Source organism: Musa acuminata, chromosome BXJ1-5 (assembly GCF_036884655.1).
Source record: "Musa acuminata AAA Group cultivar baxijiao chromosome BXJ1-5, Cavendish_Baxijiao_AAA, whole genome shotgun sequence".
NCBI classification, from domain to species: Eukaryota; Viridiplantae; Streptophyta; class Magnoliopsida; order Zingiberales; family Musaceae; genus Musa; species Musa acuminata.
This window is the reverse complement of record NC_088331.1, coordinates 43,938,346-43,952,447: the sequence shown is the minus strand read 5'-3', so window position 1 is coordinate 43,952,447 and position 14,102 is coordinate 43,938,346. Positions and strand designations below refer to the sequence as shown.

The 14,102-nt window shown below is 38.3% G+C and overlaps 2 protein-coding genes across 7 annotated transcripts; one reads left to right on the top strand and one right to left on the bottom strand.

Annotated features, from left to right (window-relative positions):
• Nucleotides 1–794: 794 nt before the first annotated feature.
• LOC135673997 (DIS3-like exonuclease 2) lies at nt 795–3,591 on the top strand. The gene is made up of 3 exons (XM_065183407.1): nt 795–2,709; nt 3,067–3,138; nt 3,223–3,591. The coding sequence occupies exons 1-3, from the start codon at nt 907–909 to the stop codon at nt 3,589–3,591; spliced, it is 2,244 nt and encodes a 747-aa protein (XP_065039479.1). The 5' UTR covers nt 795–906.
• Nucleotides 3,592–6,122: 2,531 nt separating this feature from the next.
• Nucleotides 6,123–12,964, bottom strand: LOC103985469 (uncharacterized). Of its 6 annotated transcripts, XR_010513623.1 has the most exons (11): nt 12,751–12,964; nt 12,610–12,656; nt 10,887–11,296; nt 10,535–10,799; nt 10,347–10,439; nt 9,877–9,940; nt 9,282–9,787; nt 8,780–8,922; nt 6,629–6,767; nt 6,378–6,551; nt 6,123–6,294 (listed from the first exon to the last, which is right to left on the bottom strand). XR_010513623.1 is itself a non-coding variant. In XM_065184314.1 (10 exons), the coding sequence occupies exons 2-10, from the start codon at nt 12,631–12,633 to the stop codon at nt 6,546–6,548; spliced, it is 1,650 nt and encodes a 549-aa protein (XP_065040386.1). In that variant the 5' UTR covers nt 12,634–12,656; nt 12,751–12,964; the 3' UTR covers nt 6,123–6,545. The 6 variants fall into 6 exon arrangements, 5 of the variants coding, with proteins under 5 accessions (XP_065040386.1, XP_065040387.1, XP_009401445.2 ...); XM_065184314.1 differs by having other exon boundaries at nt 6,123–6,551; XM_065184315.1 differs by having other exon boundaries at nt 6,123–6,551; nt 6,629–6,764; nt 12,751–12,963.
• Between the last annotated feature and the right edge of the window lie 1,138 nt (nt 12,965–14,102).

Here is a 14,102-nt window from a genome sequence, read left to right as displayed (position 1 = left end):
GTGGTTCGGGATGCTCGTGGTGCCGCCACAGCTCGCAAGCGGACCTCTACCTGCGCATGACAGTGATGCGCGGCTGTGGGGTGGTACATGGCCCTTCGTCGACAACGATCAAGAGAGATGATCGTCTCAATAACATCGATGAAAATAAATAATAAATCCATCGATCAGACATAAAATTATATATTGCTCATAATAAGTAATAGAGCAAATCATATAGAAAAAACAGACCAATAATATCCGACGAATCATTCAGGCATCGTAAACAAAAATAATATATTTAATATATTTAATCTCAAGAACTTGACTCTGATATTAATTGTTAGCATAAAATCTGTAATCATGCTATCTGTAATTACAAAAAACTTTTATACCAAAATTGAAATCAAATAAATTGGATTTAACGATATTACGATGCGTACCTTTCTTGTTATTCAGAAGAATAAACCTTATCTGATCTACAAGCGATTCATCTTCGGATTTGAAATATCAATATGCAAGGAGAACTAGATCCTTTTCCTCTCTTCCTATCTTTTGATAGGACCATCTAGATTGATGGATTAGGAGAGAGGACTTTTCATAAGACCACATAGATCGATGGATTAGGGGATTAGGGGAGAGGAAGATTGAGAGAAAAAATCTTAATATCTTAAGTTATTATGAGAGTTTCTGTCATCAAGGTTATCTCGTAAGGAATCTTAGTTTAATATGGACTTCTTTTCTATTGGCCAATAATCATAATCAGAATCCAATCATATCTATAACATATCTTGCCTAATTAAATAGGGCCACGTAATCTAATTAAATAGGGCCACAGGGAAGTAGAAAGGATACATACTGCGTTCCATATTAGCGTTCCATCCGAGCGTTCTATTAGCGTTCCATCCGAGCGTTCTATTGCATAATCTAATGAATTGCAATCCATCCGAGCGTTCTATTGGCAGAGTCTTGTCTATCATCAGAAGCTTTCCTCGTCGCGGAGCAGTGATTGGTCTTCTTGCTTTGAATCCATGGTTTCCTGAAGGAGAAGAATATGGAAGAGAGTTGGATTACGTACAGCTGATACCTACAAATTCCAAATTGCCAACGATGGTAATCACCGTGGAAAGTCTTCCAGGTTGTGCAAAGGAAAGGCTCATCAATGGCGACGTATCAATCGAAAGGGAATTGGTAGCTGCTCGAATAGAGGAGTGGAAGGAAGGAAGTGTCTGCCCCAAAGCACAGGTTATCCGCATGTTGGGGCGAGCGGAGGAAATTGAGCCACAGATAAGTGCTGTATTGTTTGAGCATGCAATCAGAGCTGCAGACTTTTCTCAGGAGTCTTTGTCTTGTCTTCCAGAAGCACCATGGAAGATCCCTACGGAGGAATATGAGACCAGAAAGGACCTTAGAAACACTTGCACCTTCACAATCGATCCTGCATCTGCTGCCGACCTCGATGATGCAATATCTATCGAAAAGGTATCCGAAAAAGTATTCCGAATCGGTGTCCACATCGCTGATGTTTCAAGGTTTGTTCTTCCAGACACAGCATTAGATAGAGAAGCCCGAATTCGATCCACGAGTGTGTACATACCGCAGCACAAGCTGCCAATGTTGCCTCCAGAGCTTTCTGAGGAAGCGTGTTCGCTTGTACCAGGTGAGGATAGGCTTGCCTTCTCCATCACTTGGGACATTGATGACACCGGAAACATCACCGGGCGGTGGATCGGCCGATCTGTGATCCATTCATGCTGCAAGCTATCATACGATGATGCGCAGGACATCATTGATGGAGGATTTGAGGTTGATGTTTCAGGGAAAACGGTACCTAAATTGCATGGGCAGTTTGAGTTAAAGGATGTTGTTGATTCTCTTAGAAGCCTGCATGGGATCACCAAGAAGATGAGGGAGATCAGATTAAGAAATGGAGCAGTTTGGATTGAGACTCCTAAGCTTGTCTTCTTGTTGGATGAGAGTGGGAATCCATATGACAGCTTACTTGGTGTGAGGAAGGAGTCAAGTTGCCTTGTTGAGGAGTTGATGCTTTTGGCGAATAGATCAGTTGCAGAGGTCGTATCCAAGGCTTTCCCAGATTGTGCTCTACTTCGCAGGCATGCTGAGCCTATGTCGATGAAGCTCAAAGAGTTCCAAGAATTCTGTAGGAAACGTGGACTCGAGTTGGATACTTCGTCATCCGGCAAACTTCAGCTCGCACTACCCAAGATGAGAGAGAAACTGAAGAATGATCCTGTGTTGCTTCAAATTCTTTTGGCACGTGCTGCAAGGACAATGCAATTAGCAGTCTATTTTTGCACAGGAGATTTGAGAGGCAGAGAAGATGAGTGGGCTCATTATGGACTGTCAATCCCACTCTACACACATTTCACTTCTCCATTGAGAAGATATCCTGACATTATTGTACATAGAACATTGGCTGCAGTGGTTGAAGCCGAAGAGGCTTATGCGGAGAAAAGGCTGAGTTGTCCTGCATCTGATTCAGGTGATGGGATTGGCAATGGATGTTTTACTGGTCTTTATTTTGATAAGGAGGCTGCAGAATCTAAGGAAGGTAGAGAAGCATTGTTGTCTGCTGCTGTGAGATGTGGAGTTCCTGCATCTGAAGTGGTATCTAAAGTTGCTGCATATTGTAATGAAAGAAAAAGATCTAGCAAGCATGCTGAACAATCTGCAGAAAATGTTTATCTCTGGGCTTTGTTGAAGAACAAGGAGGTAATCTTCTTCTTCTTCTTCTTTTAAATTACTATTTTTTCTTTTTCTTTTTATAAAGAATAAGTGATGAACATGAAGTTCTAAAATATTCCATAAGATATTTCTAACATTCAAAAATGAGATTGTATAATAGAGATAATAAAATCTGAAAAAAAGAATTTTTTATATTATAAAATTAAATTGTGGTAACATCGCATATATACTGTTATTATACAAAAGATATATAACTTCTTACAGCTTTAGAGAGAGAGATTGATCCACATAGATACAAAACAATGATCATACTTAGATTGTTGTCATTGGCATTTTAGGTTGAGCATGAGAAGTTGATCTTTATATTATCATTATTTTTTGCAGGTGATGTTTTCCGATGCCAGGGTTCTAAGAGTAGGATCAACTTTCATGACCGTCTACATAAACAAATTTGCTGTAAGATCTTAGCATCTCATCTTGATATAAATTTTCACTTTTACTGCTATATTAATCTCATGGATTCTTCTTCTTTTTTCATAGATCGAGAGGAGGATATATTTTGGTAAAGTTGAAGGATTGACTGTCGAATGGACTAAAACTACTGGTACGTTGGTTCTTAATGCACTGAAGACTAAACCCTCACAAAGAAGTTATCTTTCTGAGAAGCGTCGCATGATTGAAGATGTAGTGTTGATGATGAGCCACTGCCAAATAGTTACACCCGAAGATCTAAATGGATACATCTCTATCGCTCCGAGTTGTTGTAATAAAGAAGGCAATGTAACTGCGACTGCTCCCCTATATTTTCCTTTGGTGATTCGAGTTTTATCCACCATTCCTGTGGCTGTTCATGCTGTTGGAGGAAGAAAAGGTCGTGTACGCATCGTGGTAAGACTATATATGCACTGATGATTTAGATAAGGTCAGAAGTAGAAGTTTCTAAGTAGAGGTATCAATTATGTTCACATGTACGAGCACGAGGAATAAATGCAAATGGAGGTATATTTTATTGTTCGCAAACCCTAAACCTTAATCGTAAACCCTCAACACACAATCCACAACTGTAAACCCTTAACTATCAATACTAAACCTTAAACCCTAAACCCTCAAACCTAAACCCTAAACTCTTAATTCTAAATAGTAAACCATCAATCCTAAACCTTAAACCCTCATCCCTAAACCATAAATGCTAAGCCATCAACTCTAAATCCTAAACCCTAAACCCATAACCTTAAACCCTATACTTTGAACCCTCGACACTAAATCATATACCCTAAACCCTAAACCCTCAACTTAAAAACCTGAATCCTCAACCTTAAACCTTAAACCCTAAACTTTAAACCTTAGACCCTAAGCCCTAAACCTAAAACCCCCAACCCTTAACCCTATGTTGGGAAATCGAGGGTGACATTATATGCACAACGAAATAATAGAAACAAAAATCCCAGAATTTCTCACAGAAAAGAAGGTTTCATCATCATACGAAGATCGATGTACAAAAACCCACGAAATCGAAAACTGCATGCATAAGAAAGATGTATTACCCAAGGATATCATATATACTTGAAAACCTACAGATCTATGAGAGAAGATAAAGGAGGTCAACTGTCCTTCTTTCTAGTAGTGATCCACATGGCAGGGGCTGTGAAGACGTTCTTTTTTACTGTCCACATGTCCCAATTAGAGGCTGCTGGCTGAGGAGGAGAGAGTAAGAGGAGAATAAGAGATGGTAGCAAAAAAGAATTTACCCTATGGCTCTTTGGTTCCCTCATATTTATAGAGGTCCTGTATCAACTTAACCCCAATGGATCCTACCCTATTGGGTATTTGATCTTCATCCAACTACCCAAGCCTCTTATATTAGTGGATCTCTACCTAATAATTTCTTATTGATTCTTATTAGATCTCATCCATAGGATCCAATAACTTGAAGCCCCCAACCCTCAACTGTAAACCCTAAATCATAAATCCTAAACCTTAAACTCTAACCCTCAACCCACAACCCACAACCCTCAACACATAACACTAAACCCTAAACCCTAAACACTTAATTGCAAACCATCAAACCTAAACCCTTAATCTCAAACGCTAAACCCCAAATCCTAAACCCTTAACCCCAAATTTCAAACCCTAAACCATAAACCCTCAATCCTCAATCCCAAGAGATAAACTATTTAACATAAAACCTAAACACTAAACTCTAAACCTTAAATCCTTAACCCTAAATCCTAAACCTTAAACTCTCAACTCTAAACCCAAAACCCTACACCCTAAAACCTTAAACCCTATATGTGAAACCCTAAGTTGTACACCCTAAAATCCTAAACCCTAAATTCTATAAATTAAATTTTGATAAAAATAAATATATCATATATTATAAGACTATGATAAGTCAATATTTTGTTGTCATTGGTGCAAGAGCATTAAAGCTCGTGAGTAATTGTCCGCTTTGAGTAAACCCGTATAATTTTTTTCTTTTGGGTGAGCTTCAAAAGGTACCTTTAAGGATAAATGTGATGCTATAGGCCTATAAGCTCTTGATTCTCTTACTTTTCAATTAATATGAGACTAAATATTCTTATCATTGTCCCCCGTGGGAGTCAAAGGGTCATGATCCTCCTTTTAGCATCATTATAATAAGTTCATATTTTATCATTATTAGTACAAGAACTCACAAGTAACTATCCACTTTGAATTAGCCTACATGATTTTGTCCTTTCGGGATGAGCCCCAAAATTGCTCTCGTGTCCTTTTTCTTTTATCTACAAACTCTTCGTGCATTTAATGAATGTATAATGGCTCTCAATTGTTTATGGACTCAGTAATTTGGATAAGAAAAGATTTGGAACATCATCTAATATATTTTTAATAATATTATATAAAAACAATCATATTTACGATATATAATCTTTGTGCACAAGTGTTAATGTGACACAAATTTGGACTTAATTTTTCAATCAACCTAATTTGGTCTTTCACAATGTTTTTTTTTATTTTGGTAAAACTGAAAAAATTGAGTAATTAGAAAACTTGAGGATAAACTTTCAAAAACATCGTCCACCTTCTCAACCTTGAAGAAAAAATAAATGACTCAGATAATTTCACATATAAAAAATTTCTCTTACCATGTTATAAATATAACTAAGATATACACCAACAAAATAATCCAATAATTTATACAGATTGTAATGGGTAAAAGAGTTTGATATCATGCCTGCTGATCTTTTCTTTCCAGAAGCTGTTGTGATAGTCATGCGAACAATTCAACTCCATTGTCTGAGCAATTGGCTACATTAGCTTTTCCACATAAATCAGTATCTGCAATGGATCCTTCTTGTAAACACATCTTTTTGTTCTTGCTCCCAATACAGAATCCAGTAAGAAGCCAATGGATACAACCACATAACAAAATCACATCCACATGTAAAAAATATGATGAGTTGTGCAACGACAATAACACACTTGATTATTGCTTCTGATGAGATTCTCAATTCAGAATATTTAACATCTTGTTTCTCTCTTTCAGACTTTAAAGCTAGAAGAATGATGCAAACTTACTCGGTTCAAACAGCCTATGTAGATGACTCGATGGAATACAAATGGCATAAACATCTGTGTGAATAGAGCATCAGAGGTGTTATCCTAGCTCAAAAAGAAAACAGCACAAGGACGAGATTGGTCGTTAAGCTTTTTACCGCTTAATATTATACAACATTGGAGCCGGGTAACCTCAGGTACCAGTATAAGCCAAAGCTCTAGCTGAAGTTCTTTTCTGTTAGTCAATGCTTGGCGAATTTATTCGTACAGCCTTTGTATCTCCGCAGCAGGCATAGTTGACCAAGCATGGTAGGATCACAATACCATCAAGCCTGTTCCACTTTAAAGTTAGCAGGAAAAGTAAACACTACAAAGTAGCAAGGTATGCATTCGTATCTAAAGCCCATACCATCATGTGAGACTCGAGCGACGAAGAGTCATCAGCAGATCTGGTTGCACCACCCAGCGATCTATGGAAAAGCAAGTGTGCCACAGACCGATCAATGGGATTTGTATCAGTCTCTATGTCCATATACGCTGTGGTTCTGCTAAAGACCAGAAACAATTTATTGGTTTAACCACAGAAAAGAAAGAGAATGACAACACACAAATATATTCAGAAACAGTTTATTTTAGCTCAAACACATGCCCATGAATCTTTGTTTATATGATTCAAGAAGATAGCTTAGGTGAATACAATATATGAATGAGAAGGTAATTCTTTGATATCCTAGGTTTCTAGACTGTGCATCACGATATATGTCATGTTAGAACAGAGATAATTGAGTATGCCCAGGAAAAAAAGTACATGCCTCATTATAATTAGTGGCTCTGTTTTGGTAGCATCAACAAAGCCTTGTTCCAATAATGAAAATATAATCAAATAAAAGAAAACCATACTTAATGATACCAAGCAATTATCCCTTATTGCAAGCACTAGAAAGCATGTAAGTTTGCAACAGAAATTAAGGCTAGTTGTTCATATTTGTAAGAGTATTATTGTTTATCTAGTATGGATGACCCTTTCACAAACTTAATGTATCCCGTTGAGATTTCTCCATGTTCCTCTGGTAGCCTGCCTGTGCTGGAGCAAGCAACCCCAGACCATCACCCAGGACAGTCCAAAATATGCAACAGAAAGCTTCCTTTAGATCAAGAATGAAGAACTTGTGTTTTTAGTTAGGACCAGATACTCTAGTAATCTCTCCTTTATTTCCTGAAAACCACTTAAAGACATGATATGGATTTATTTTTTCCTCTCACAGTTGCATTTAATCAGAAAGGATGTACAAGATTCATTTTGAGGATCTTTGCATCATAAGGCAAAAACTAAATCATTTGGATCATAATGGCTAGGAATAGGTCAGGTCACGACCATTGAGTAGAAATAAACTAATCGAGAACCATACACACACATATATAGATATGAATGTACGTATTAGATTGAGGGGGAGCTATTAAGCTTCTAATATAAGCGTATCCCATAGCATCGACAAAATGGTATTATTGGAATTTATGGGAAGTTACCATAGTAGGAAAAGTTTGCACTCTTCCTACCACAGAGACCATAGTAATTGGCAACAGAGACCTTTGAAAATACTGTAGAAGCTCAGATCATAGGATGTTTGCACTCTGCAAACACCATTGCAAGTGAGCAGCAGCACACACTATAGCATATTCTTCTCCTCAAAAAAACCCACAAGCAGAAAAGAGATCATCCACTATCATCCGACTCACCCATGTGGCTCAAAAACACAAATGGCACCGAACTTGCTAGGCACGGGGACACTTAGTGAGAACATGGACAGTCATGAAATTGATAATGGTAGATACCACACCAACTGAACTGGATGAGCATATGAGAGCTAGTAGATAATGCTAGGTAACAAGGAATCCAGAGAAAGAATTTTGAGCCAAGGTAATTACAGACTCAATGTCTTGTGCATTGGTTAAGCATCAAGCTGGATCTTTTTATCATGCAATACATTGAGACTTCCAATAAAGAAAGTGCACTAGAAACTGTGTGTGAACATGCAAATTCTTCAGAATAAAATAGGTTAATAGCATCGTTATTTGCATTATCATCATTATCATGGATGTGTCCATACAAGTGCACATGGTCGGAGTTCTAAATTACAACAGTGACACTATGCATACATTATAAGACTGAATCAATGTACATGTTACAGACTACATATGATAATCTATGCTGCATGCTTCTTCTATGAGATTCAATAAGAAAATTCATGGTTTCCCCTTCTAATAAAATTACTCTTGTAGCACATACTATACTCACCAGCTGAAAAGCACTTGATCAATAATAATGCAGTATGTTTGTCTAAAATAGTGTCACTGCTTTGTGCAAAATAATAAACTGTTATTTTGGCAGACAACTGCAGCAGAAGTAACTGAATGGTCATAAAAATTTTAGTATGCAGGGAAATTTAAGCACACAAAAAAAAAAAATCAAAATATCTCACTGCACATTCAACTAAAATTCTTCTGAAAACAGAAAAAGGAATTTCAAAGAACTCATATAGTTATATATATTTAAGCTTACTTTCTTGATCTTCCTGTACCATTCACTCCTCTTGTATGCTCTAGGTGTTCATGGTTTGCAGCAGCAAAACTGTGTCTCTGTTCTGCACTCCTAGCCAATCGGTATAAACTGTCTCTTATACATAGTTTCGTTCTAAGATTCAACTGCAATCAAAATAACTGATATCATTTTAATGTATAAGAAGTTCCCATTTTAGCCACTTATAAAAGAACATTGTTCGGTGCAAGAAAAAAAAAGAAAGAAAATTCGTGAGACATCCACATGACATGGCATACAGCTTATCAGTGAATAAGAGTGTCCTCTGATCTCACAATAGCAATAATGAATATCCATGTAAGATGCTCCTTTTCATATATAGCATGCAAGATAATGCACAGGGTGTTGAACTTTTGATACAAAAAAGGAGATTAAAATTGATGCATATGTCAGGTAATGAGTATAACAAGGCACAGAAGCATATAAAGCAAATAGAGTTGTCCAATTGTAACAATCAGCAATATACCTGACCTATGACATCCTGAAACTGATGAAAGCTAATAGCTTTTCCAGAAATATCATCAGACACAACCAATGGCATCGATGAGCTTTTCCCCACTGTAGAGTCCATATCAGTTGTGTATAGCTCTAAACTGACGTTCCCTCTCTCACTACCAATTTCTTGTTCAAAATTATCAAGCTGCTTATCAATTAAGCTAGCCAGCTCAGACGGTCCTGTGGTTGGTTTTTCTACCATTTCTTTCAGCTGCATGACTGGATCCTTTGACAAATCTTGTAAATTTCCCATGCCATGGGAAGTGTCACTTATAACATTAGCTGAGATTTTGAAGGAAGAGGAAGAATTTTGTGTGCTTTCAGTTATACCACTTGATGTCGTTGACAACAAAAGATCCTGGTACAGAAGTTTATCCTCAATATGAGAATCAGGTTTGAGGACATGCATACAACTCGAGTCAGATTTCATAAAACAGTTTTCCTTTGGAAGCAGCTGAGAAGGGCAAGGTTCAAGGCCTGTAAAGAAACAGCAATCTTATTTCATATTGACCAATTATTACATGTAGATAGGCAAAGAAAGATAACTCGTACAGATCAAATCTCACCTTTTCCCTCTACTTCAGATAAGTATTGCCCATAAATCTGCTGCATTTGGATATTGAGATGTGGCTGCTCAAACAATAAAAGAGGAGAGGTCAAATAGTATCCACATAATACTTCCTCTTTTGAATCTACTAATCATTATCAGTGTAAATCCAAACAGATGTGTTAAACAAGGAGAAGAGCAAAGAAGCTAAGAAAACACATGATGTGAGTTGTTCCAGTTCAAGATTTCCAAGTAACATGATCTTCCAAATAAACTTACTTTTAACTATTAAACCAATGGGTTAGGTTAAATGGACTAACAAAGGAATGATGTCAATTTATCAAGAACAACTATCAAGTCCTATTTCAACCTTCTATTTTCTGAATTCAAAACATCCAACTAACGAACTCTGGAAAACTTTAAATAAGAGAACAAATATAAAAAGAAAACTCAACAGTAGCAAGAAAACACAAACATTAACCCAGTTACCTCACATTCACCCAAGTTATTCACGTTGGCAAATTCTGTAAGAGCTGAATTTGTCTCACCGTTTCCACCACCATCAAATGCCTGCTTGGATAACTTACAAAATTTAAAAAGTCTTAAAGGATAATCATTAAATTATACCACTCATGCACATAAACAGAAAACAGACGATGTGGATCTTTCTAATAAACCTGTTTTGTTCTTGTATCCAACTGGCAGGAACGGTGGGTTAGACATGATTGATTATGGTCATTAACCTCCAATGTACTGCCTCCAGGCAAGGATCTGATGTTTGCACAATATGTTGATGCATCATTAAATTCTCTGAACTCTGAAGTAGAAGCTTCAAAGCCTGAAGTGAAATTATCGTCTGGACCAAAAATTCCATTTGAAGAAGATGAAATCCATGACAGCCCATCTGTATTGCTTGATTGCCCAAACGTAGGATCACAGTTTCTCCAAAAGAAACAGAACAAAATGAAAAACAATGGTAACTCCAACAAAATTATTCCTTAAAGCTTAGATTTCAAAGATCTGACCTACCTGAACATTGTATCGATGTCCTCAAAATTGCTCATATCAGACCAGTCATAATACAGAAGATCATTTTCTTGAACATTATCATTTTCCAAAAAAGTGAGTTTAGAATTAGCTGAAGCATTATTATCAAATAAAAATTGGCAGATGTTGGCCTCCTCTGCAGCACCCATATTTGCACGAATAGGATTGCTTGTGCTGCACGTGTTGCTTTCTGAACCTATGTTATATTGTTTGAAGCAGTTGTCAGGCATTTGACCATTCCAAGGAACACCTTTAGTCTTGGAGCTGCCTGCACTGTTTCCAGCAACAAGGAAATCATCTACAGCTAGAGGCTCTTCCACCAGTCTACTGCCTTGGTAGGCCACTCTATAGTCATGGTTTTCGCCAACTTTACCAAAAACAGTGTCTTCAATCTGAGTAGTCAATGAAAAGCCATATTTAACATTACAACTTATGGCTATAATCTGTAGATGAGGTTCAAAGTTCTATGACAGCAGAAGATAATAATTATTAAATTTCAAACAGAGTGCACCATGATTCATGGATGATGTATTTTGGCTTGGTTCAAAAGAAACCAAAGGACAATTTCTATCTAATGTCAACTAACAAATTTGGTTTCTCATTTCATGAAAGACATTACAAAGCAACATATTGCCACTTTCCATACTTTGTTTTTTCCTTAAGAAAAATGCCTAAAATGATTTCACCCTTACTGATTTCTCCATTGTGAAGAGCACCATGAGAGAAGTCAGAGAACCTTGAAAGATCAGGCAGTTGAAAATTTCTTACATGCCTCCCACAATCCTTTCTTTGAATGTTTGGAGTATGTTTAGCATAGTGCTGTGTTTCGCTTGATGGCACATGAGAAACAAAGCCATCCTTGAGAATGATGGTACAAGTGAAGCTGCTTCTGGAGAGATGTTGGCACTAATCCTTCATGGTTGAATTCCTTGAGTTTTATTTTGGGGTCTTTAAATTACAATTAGTTTGAAAGAGATTGTTGCACTTCCTCAAGATAATCTCTAAGAACATAATTTATGAAAGAAATGGCCAGGAGAACCAGAACAATGTAGCGAACCAATGCAGTTCAGGTAGAATGCCCACTGCAACCATGGTGGAATGCATGGTTGAGGAAGTTTAAAAGAGCCCTTTAAACTACAACGAGTCTTTGACCTCCATACTGATGTAGGACACTCTACCCAGTGTTTCAGAATTCTCTATTACGTCTATTATTCAATCAATAGGATTTTGTCTTATTACCCTGTATGCAGTTTTCTTGTTTATTTCCTGGCCAGTGCCCAGACTACCAACAGCAGGGATTGTGTTCCCAAAGTTTGTACCCCACAAGATTTAAACGTCAATCGAAACATAGCCAATTGCTCAATTCCAAACGAGCCATAATAGTTTTCTTCAGACAATTAGGAAATTGTCATCATGATAGCTTCCTGGCCATCATTTACTGCCTAATAAACTACAGTCTCACCTCTGTACCTAGGAAATCATCGTCACGCATTATTGCATCGAATATTCTGAATAAACCATAGACCTAATAGTAGAGTCTGCTTAAAAAAGGTGATTCTTTCACTTATTACGACTACAAATACTACCAAGAAAAACAATAAATAGCAAATCGCAAGAAAATGAAAGAGGAAATGAACAAAAGACGGCTTCGAAAAGATTCCAAAGAAGGAACTTTATACTAAATTTCGAGCGGAAGCAAACATACGTCGCGATCGCTCCAATCTGCCATCTCTCCTCGAATCAAACCTGATCCTGCTTGACAAACGAAAACAACAAACAACTCATCCTAGACCCACCAAATCAACAAAGGAAGACAAGATTTCCACCATCAAAGAGAAACTCGAACCTCAGGACGAATACCCTCGCGGCCGATCTCAAGAACCAGGAATTACCCACCGAAAGAAGAAGCACCGGAACCAGACTCCGTCACCCCAGATCGAGGCTGAAGCGTGATTGGAATCGCCCCCCCTCTCTCCCTCTCTCTCTCGCTCTCGCTCTCTCCAGAGAGTTCTTCTCCCCTCGTCGGCTTCTCAAATTGCTTTGCGGCACAACACGAAGCGAAAAATTAGGCGACTATTTTCTTTTATCTTCATATAAAAAAAAATAAGCTCCGTAAAATGAGTACGTCTGTGGGTCCCGCATAGTACACATGGCGGATGCACAGGAGCCCCGTGGGGCCCGCCGTGCCGCAGCTCGTGGCTCAGACGAAGCGTTGCGGGATCCGATCCGTCCTCGGTCGCCCATTGGCGCAGGGCGCCCCTCCCACCGCCACGTGCCCCCCCCCAATCCACCGCCTCTCTCAGCGCAGGTTGCGGCTTGGGCCGCTACAATAATAATTGTACGTAACGGTATCGGTGCCGCGAACCATAAAATAATAGCTCTGTAATTTTTTTTTGAATGATACGGAAAAAACTGTAGTAATATGAACACAACATATGACGTATAATAGCTATATTTTATTAGCTTAACGATGCATTGCATCGATGAAAAGCTTCGTGCAGCGGATCATTACTGATATGATTAAGATAACGGTACGTTGTAACGGTTCGGGGAGGGTGCGATGCACCGTCCCGATGTGTACGTTAATTCGTGACCGGATGACCGGTCTCGAACTCGTGGTGGAGGTCGCTCGCGGGCGGAGAGTTGCGGTGGAGTGGCGGAGGAGCGCAGGTTATCGTGTTACAGCGTGGTCCGTGGTTGGCCTTCGCTTGGTGTGGGGCCCGCTTCAAGGCGACCCAAGTGAGGACACGGAGTGCCTGCGGTGCAATTAGTGGAGGGATATGTGACGCGACACGGAGAACATATGCAATGGAAGAGTGGGGGGTGAGATATGAGACAAGAAGGTGGGCGTGGCCTAACAGACCACCAACTCGAACCTAATATTGGGGATGGCCATGCAATCCCTCGTTTCTCTTTCTATATATGTAAGCATTATATTAGAATAGAATGAAGAATAAAACAAAAGATTACTCCATCATAAATCACACGTCAGAAAAATCGATCCGAATATGTTAGCATATTTTAATATAGAATAATTAATTTAAAGGTCTTCGAGAAGAGCTTTTGTAGGATTGTTGACAACCAATATGATTTATAGAAATTGTGCACTATTTCTTATATAAGGTTGATGTAAGGGCATGGTGTCCCTGCTAATGTTGGTGTCATATACTTCAGCCTGATGTACAAGTGGAAGAGAAA

Excerpts from the sequence above, each read along its gene's own strand:
- LOC103985469 (XM_065184314.1), bottom strand. The coding sequence starts at position 12,633 with ATGGCAGATTGGAGCGATCGCGAC. Across the intron at positions 10,440-10,534 it reads TGGATACAAGAACAAAACAG|TTATCCAAGCAGGCATTTGA; the intron begins GTTTATTAGAAA and ends AAATTTTGTAAG. Across the intron at positions 9,941-10,346 it reads ATAACTTGGGTGAATGTGAG|CCACATCTCAATATCCAAAT; the intron begins GTAACTGGGTTA and ends TTGTTTGAGCAG.
- LOC135673997 (XM_065183407.1), top strand. The coding sequence starts at position 907 with ATGAATTGCAATCCATCCGAGCGTTCTATTGGCAGAGTCTTGTCTATC. Across the intron at positions 2,710-3,066 it reads CTTTGTTGAAGAACAAGGAG|GTGATGTTTTCCGATGCCAG; the intron begins GTAATCTTCTTC and ends TATTTTTTGCAG. Across the intron at positions 3,139-3,222 it reads TCTACATAAACAAATTTGCT|ATCGAGAGGAGGATATATTT; the intron begins GTAAGATCTTAG and ends CTTTTTTCATAG.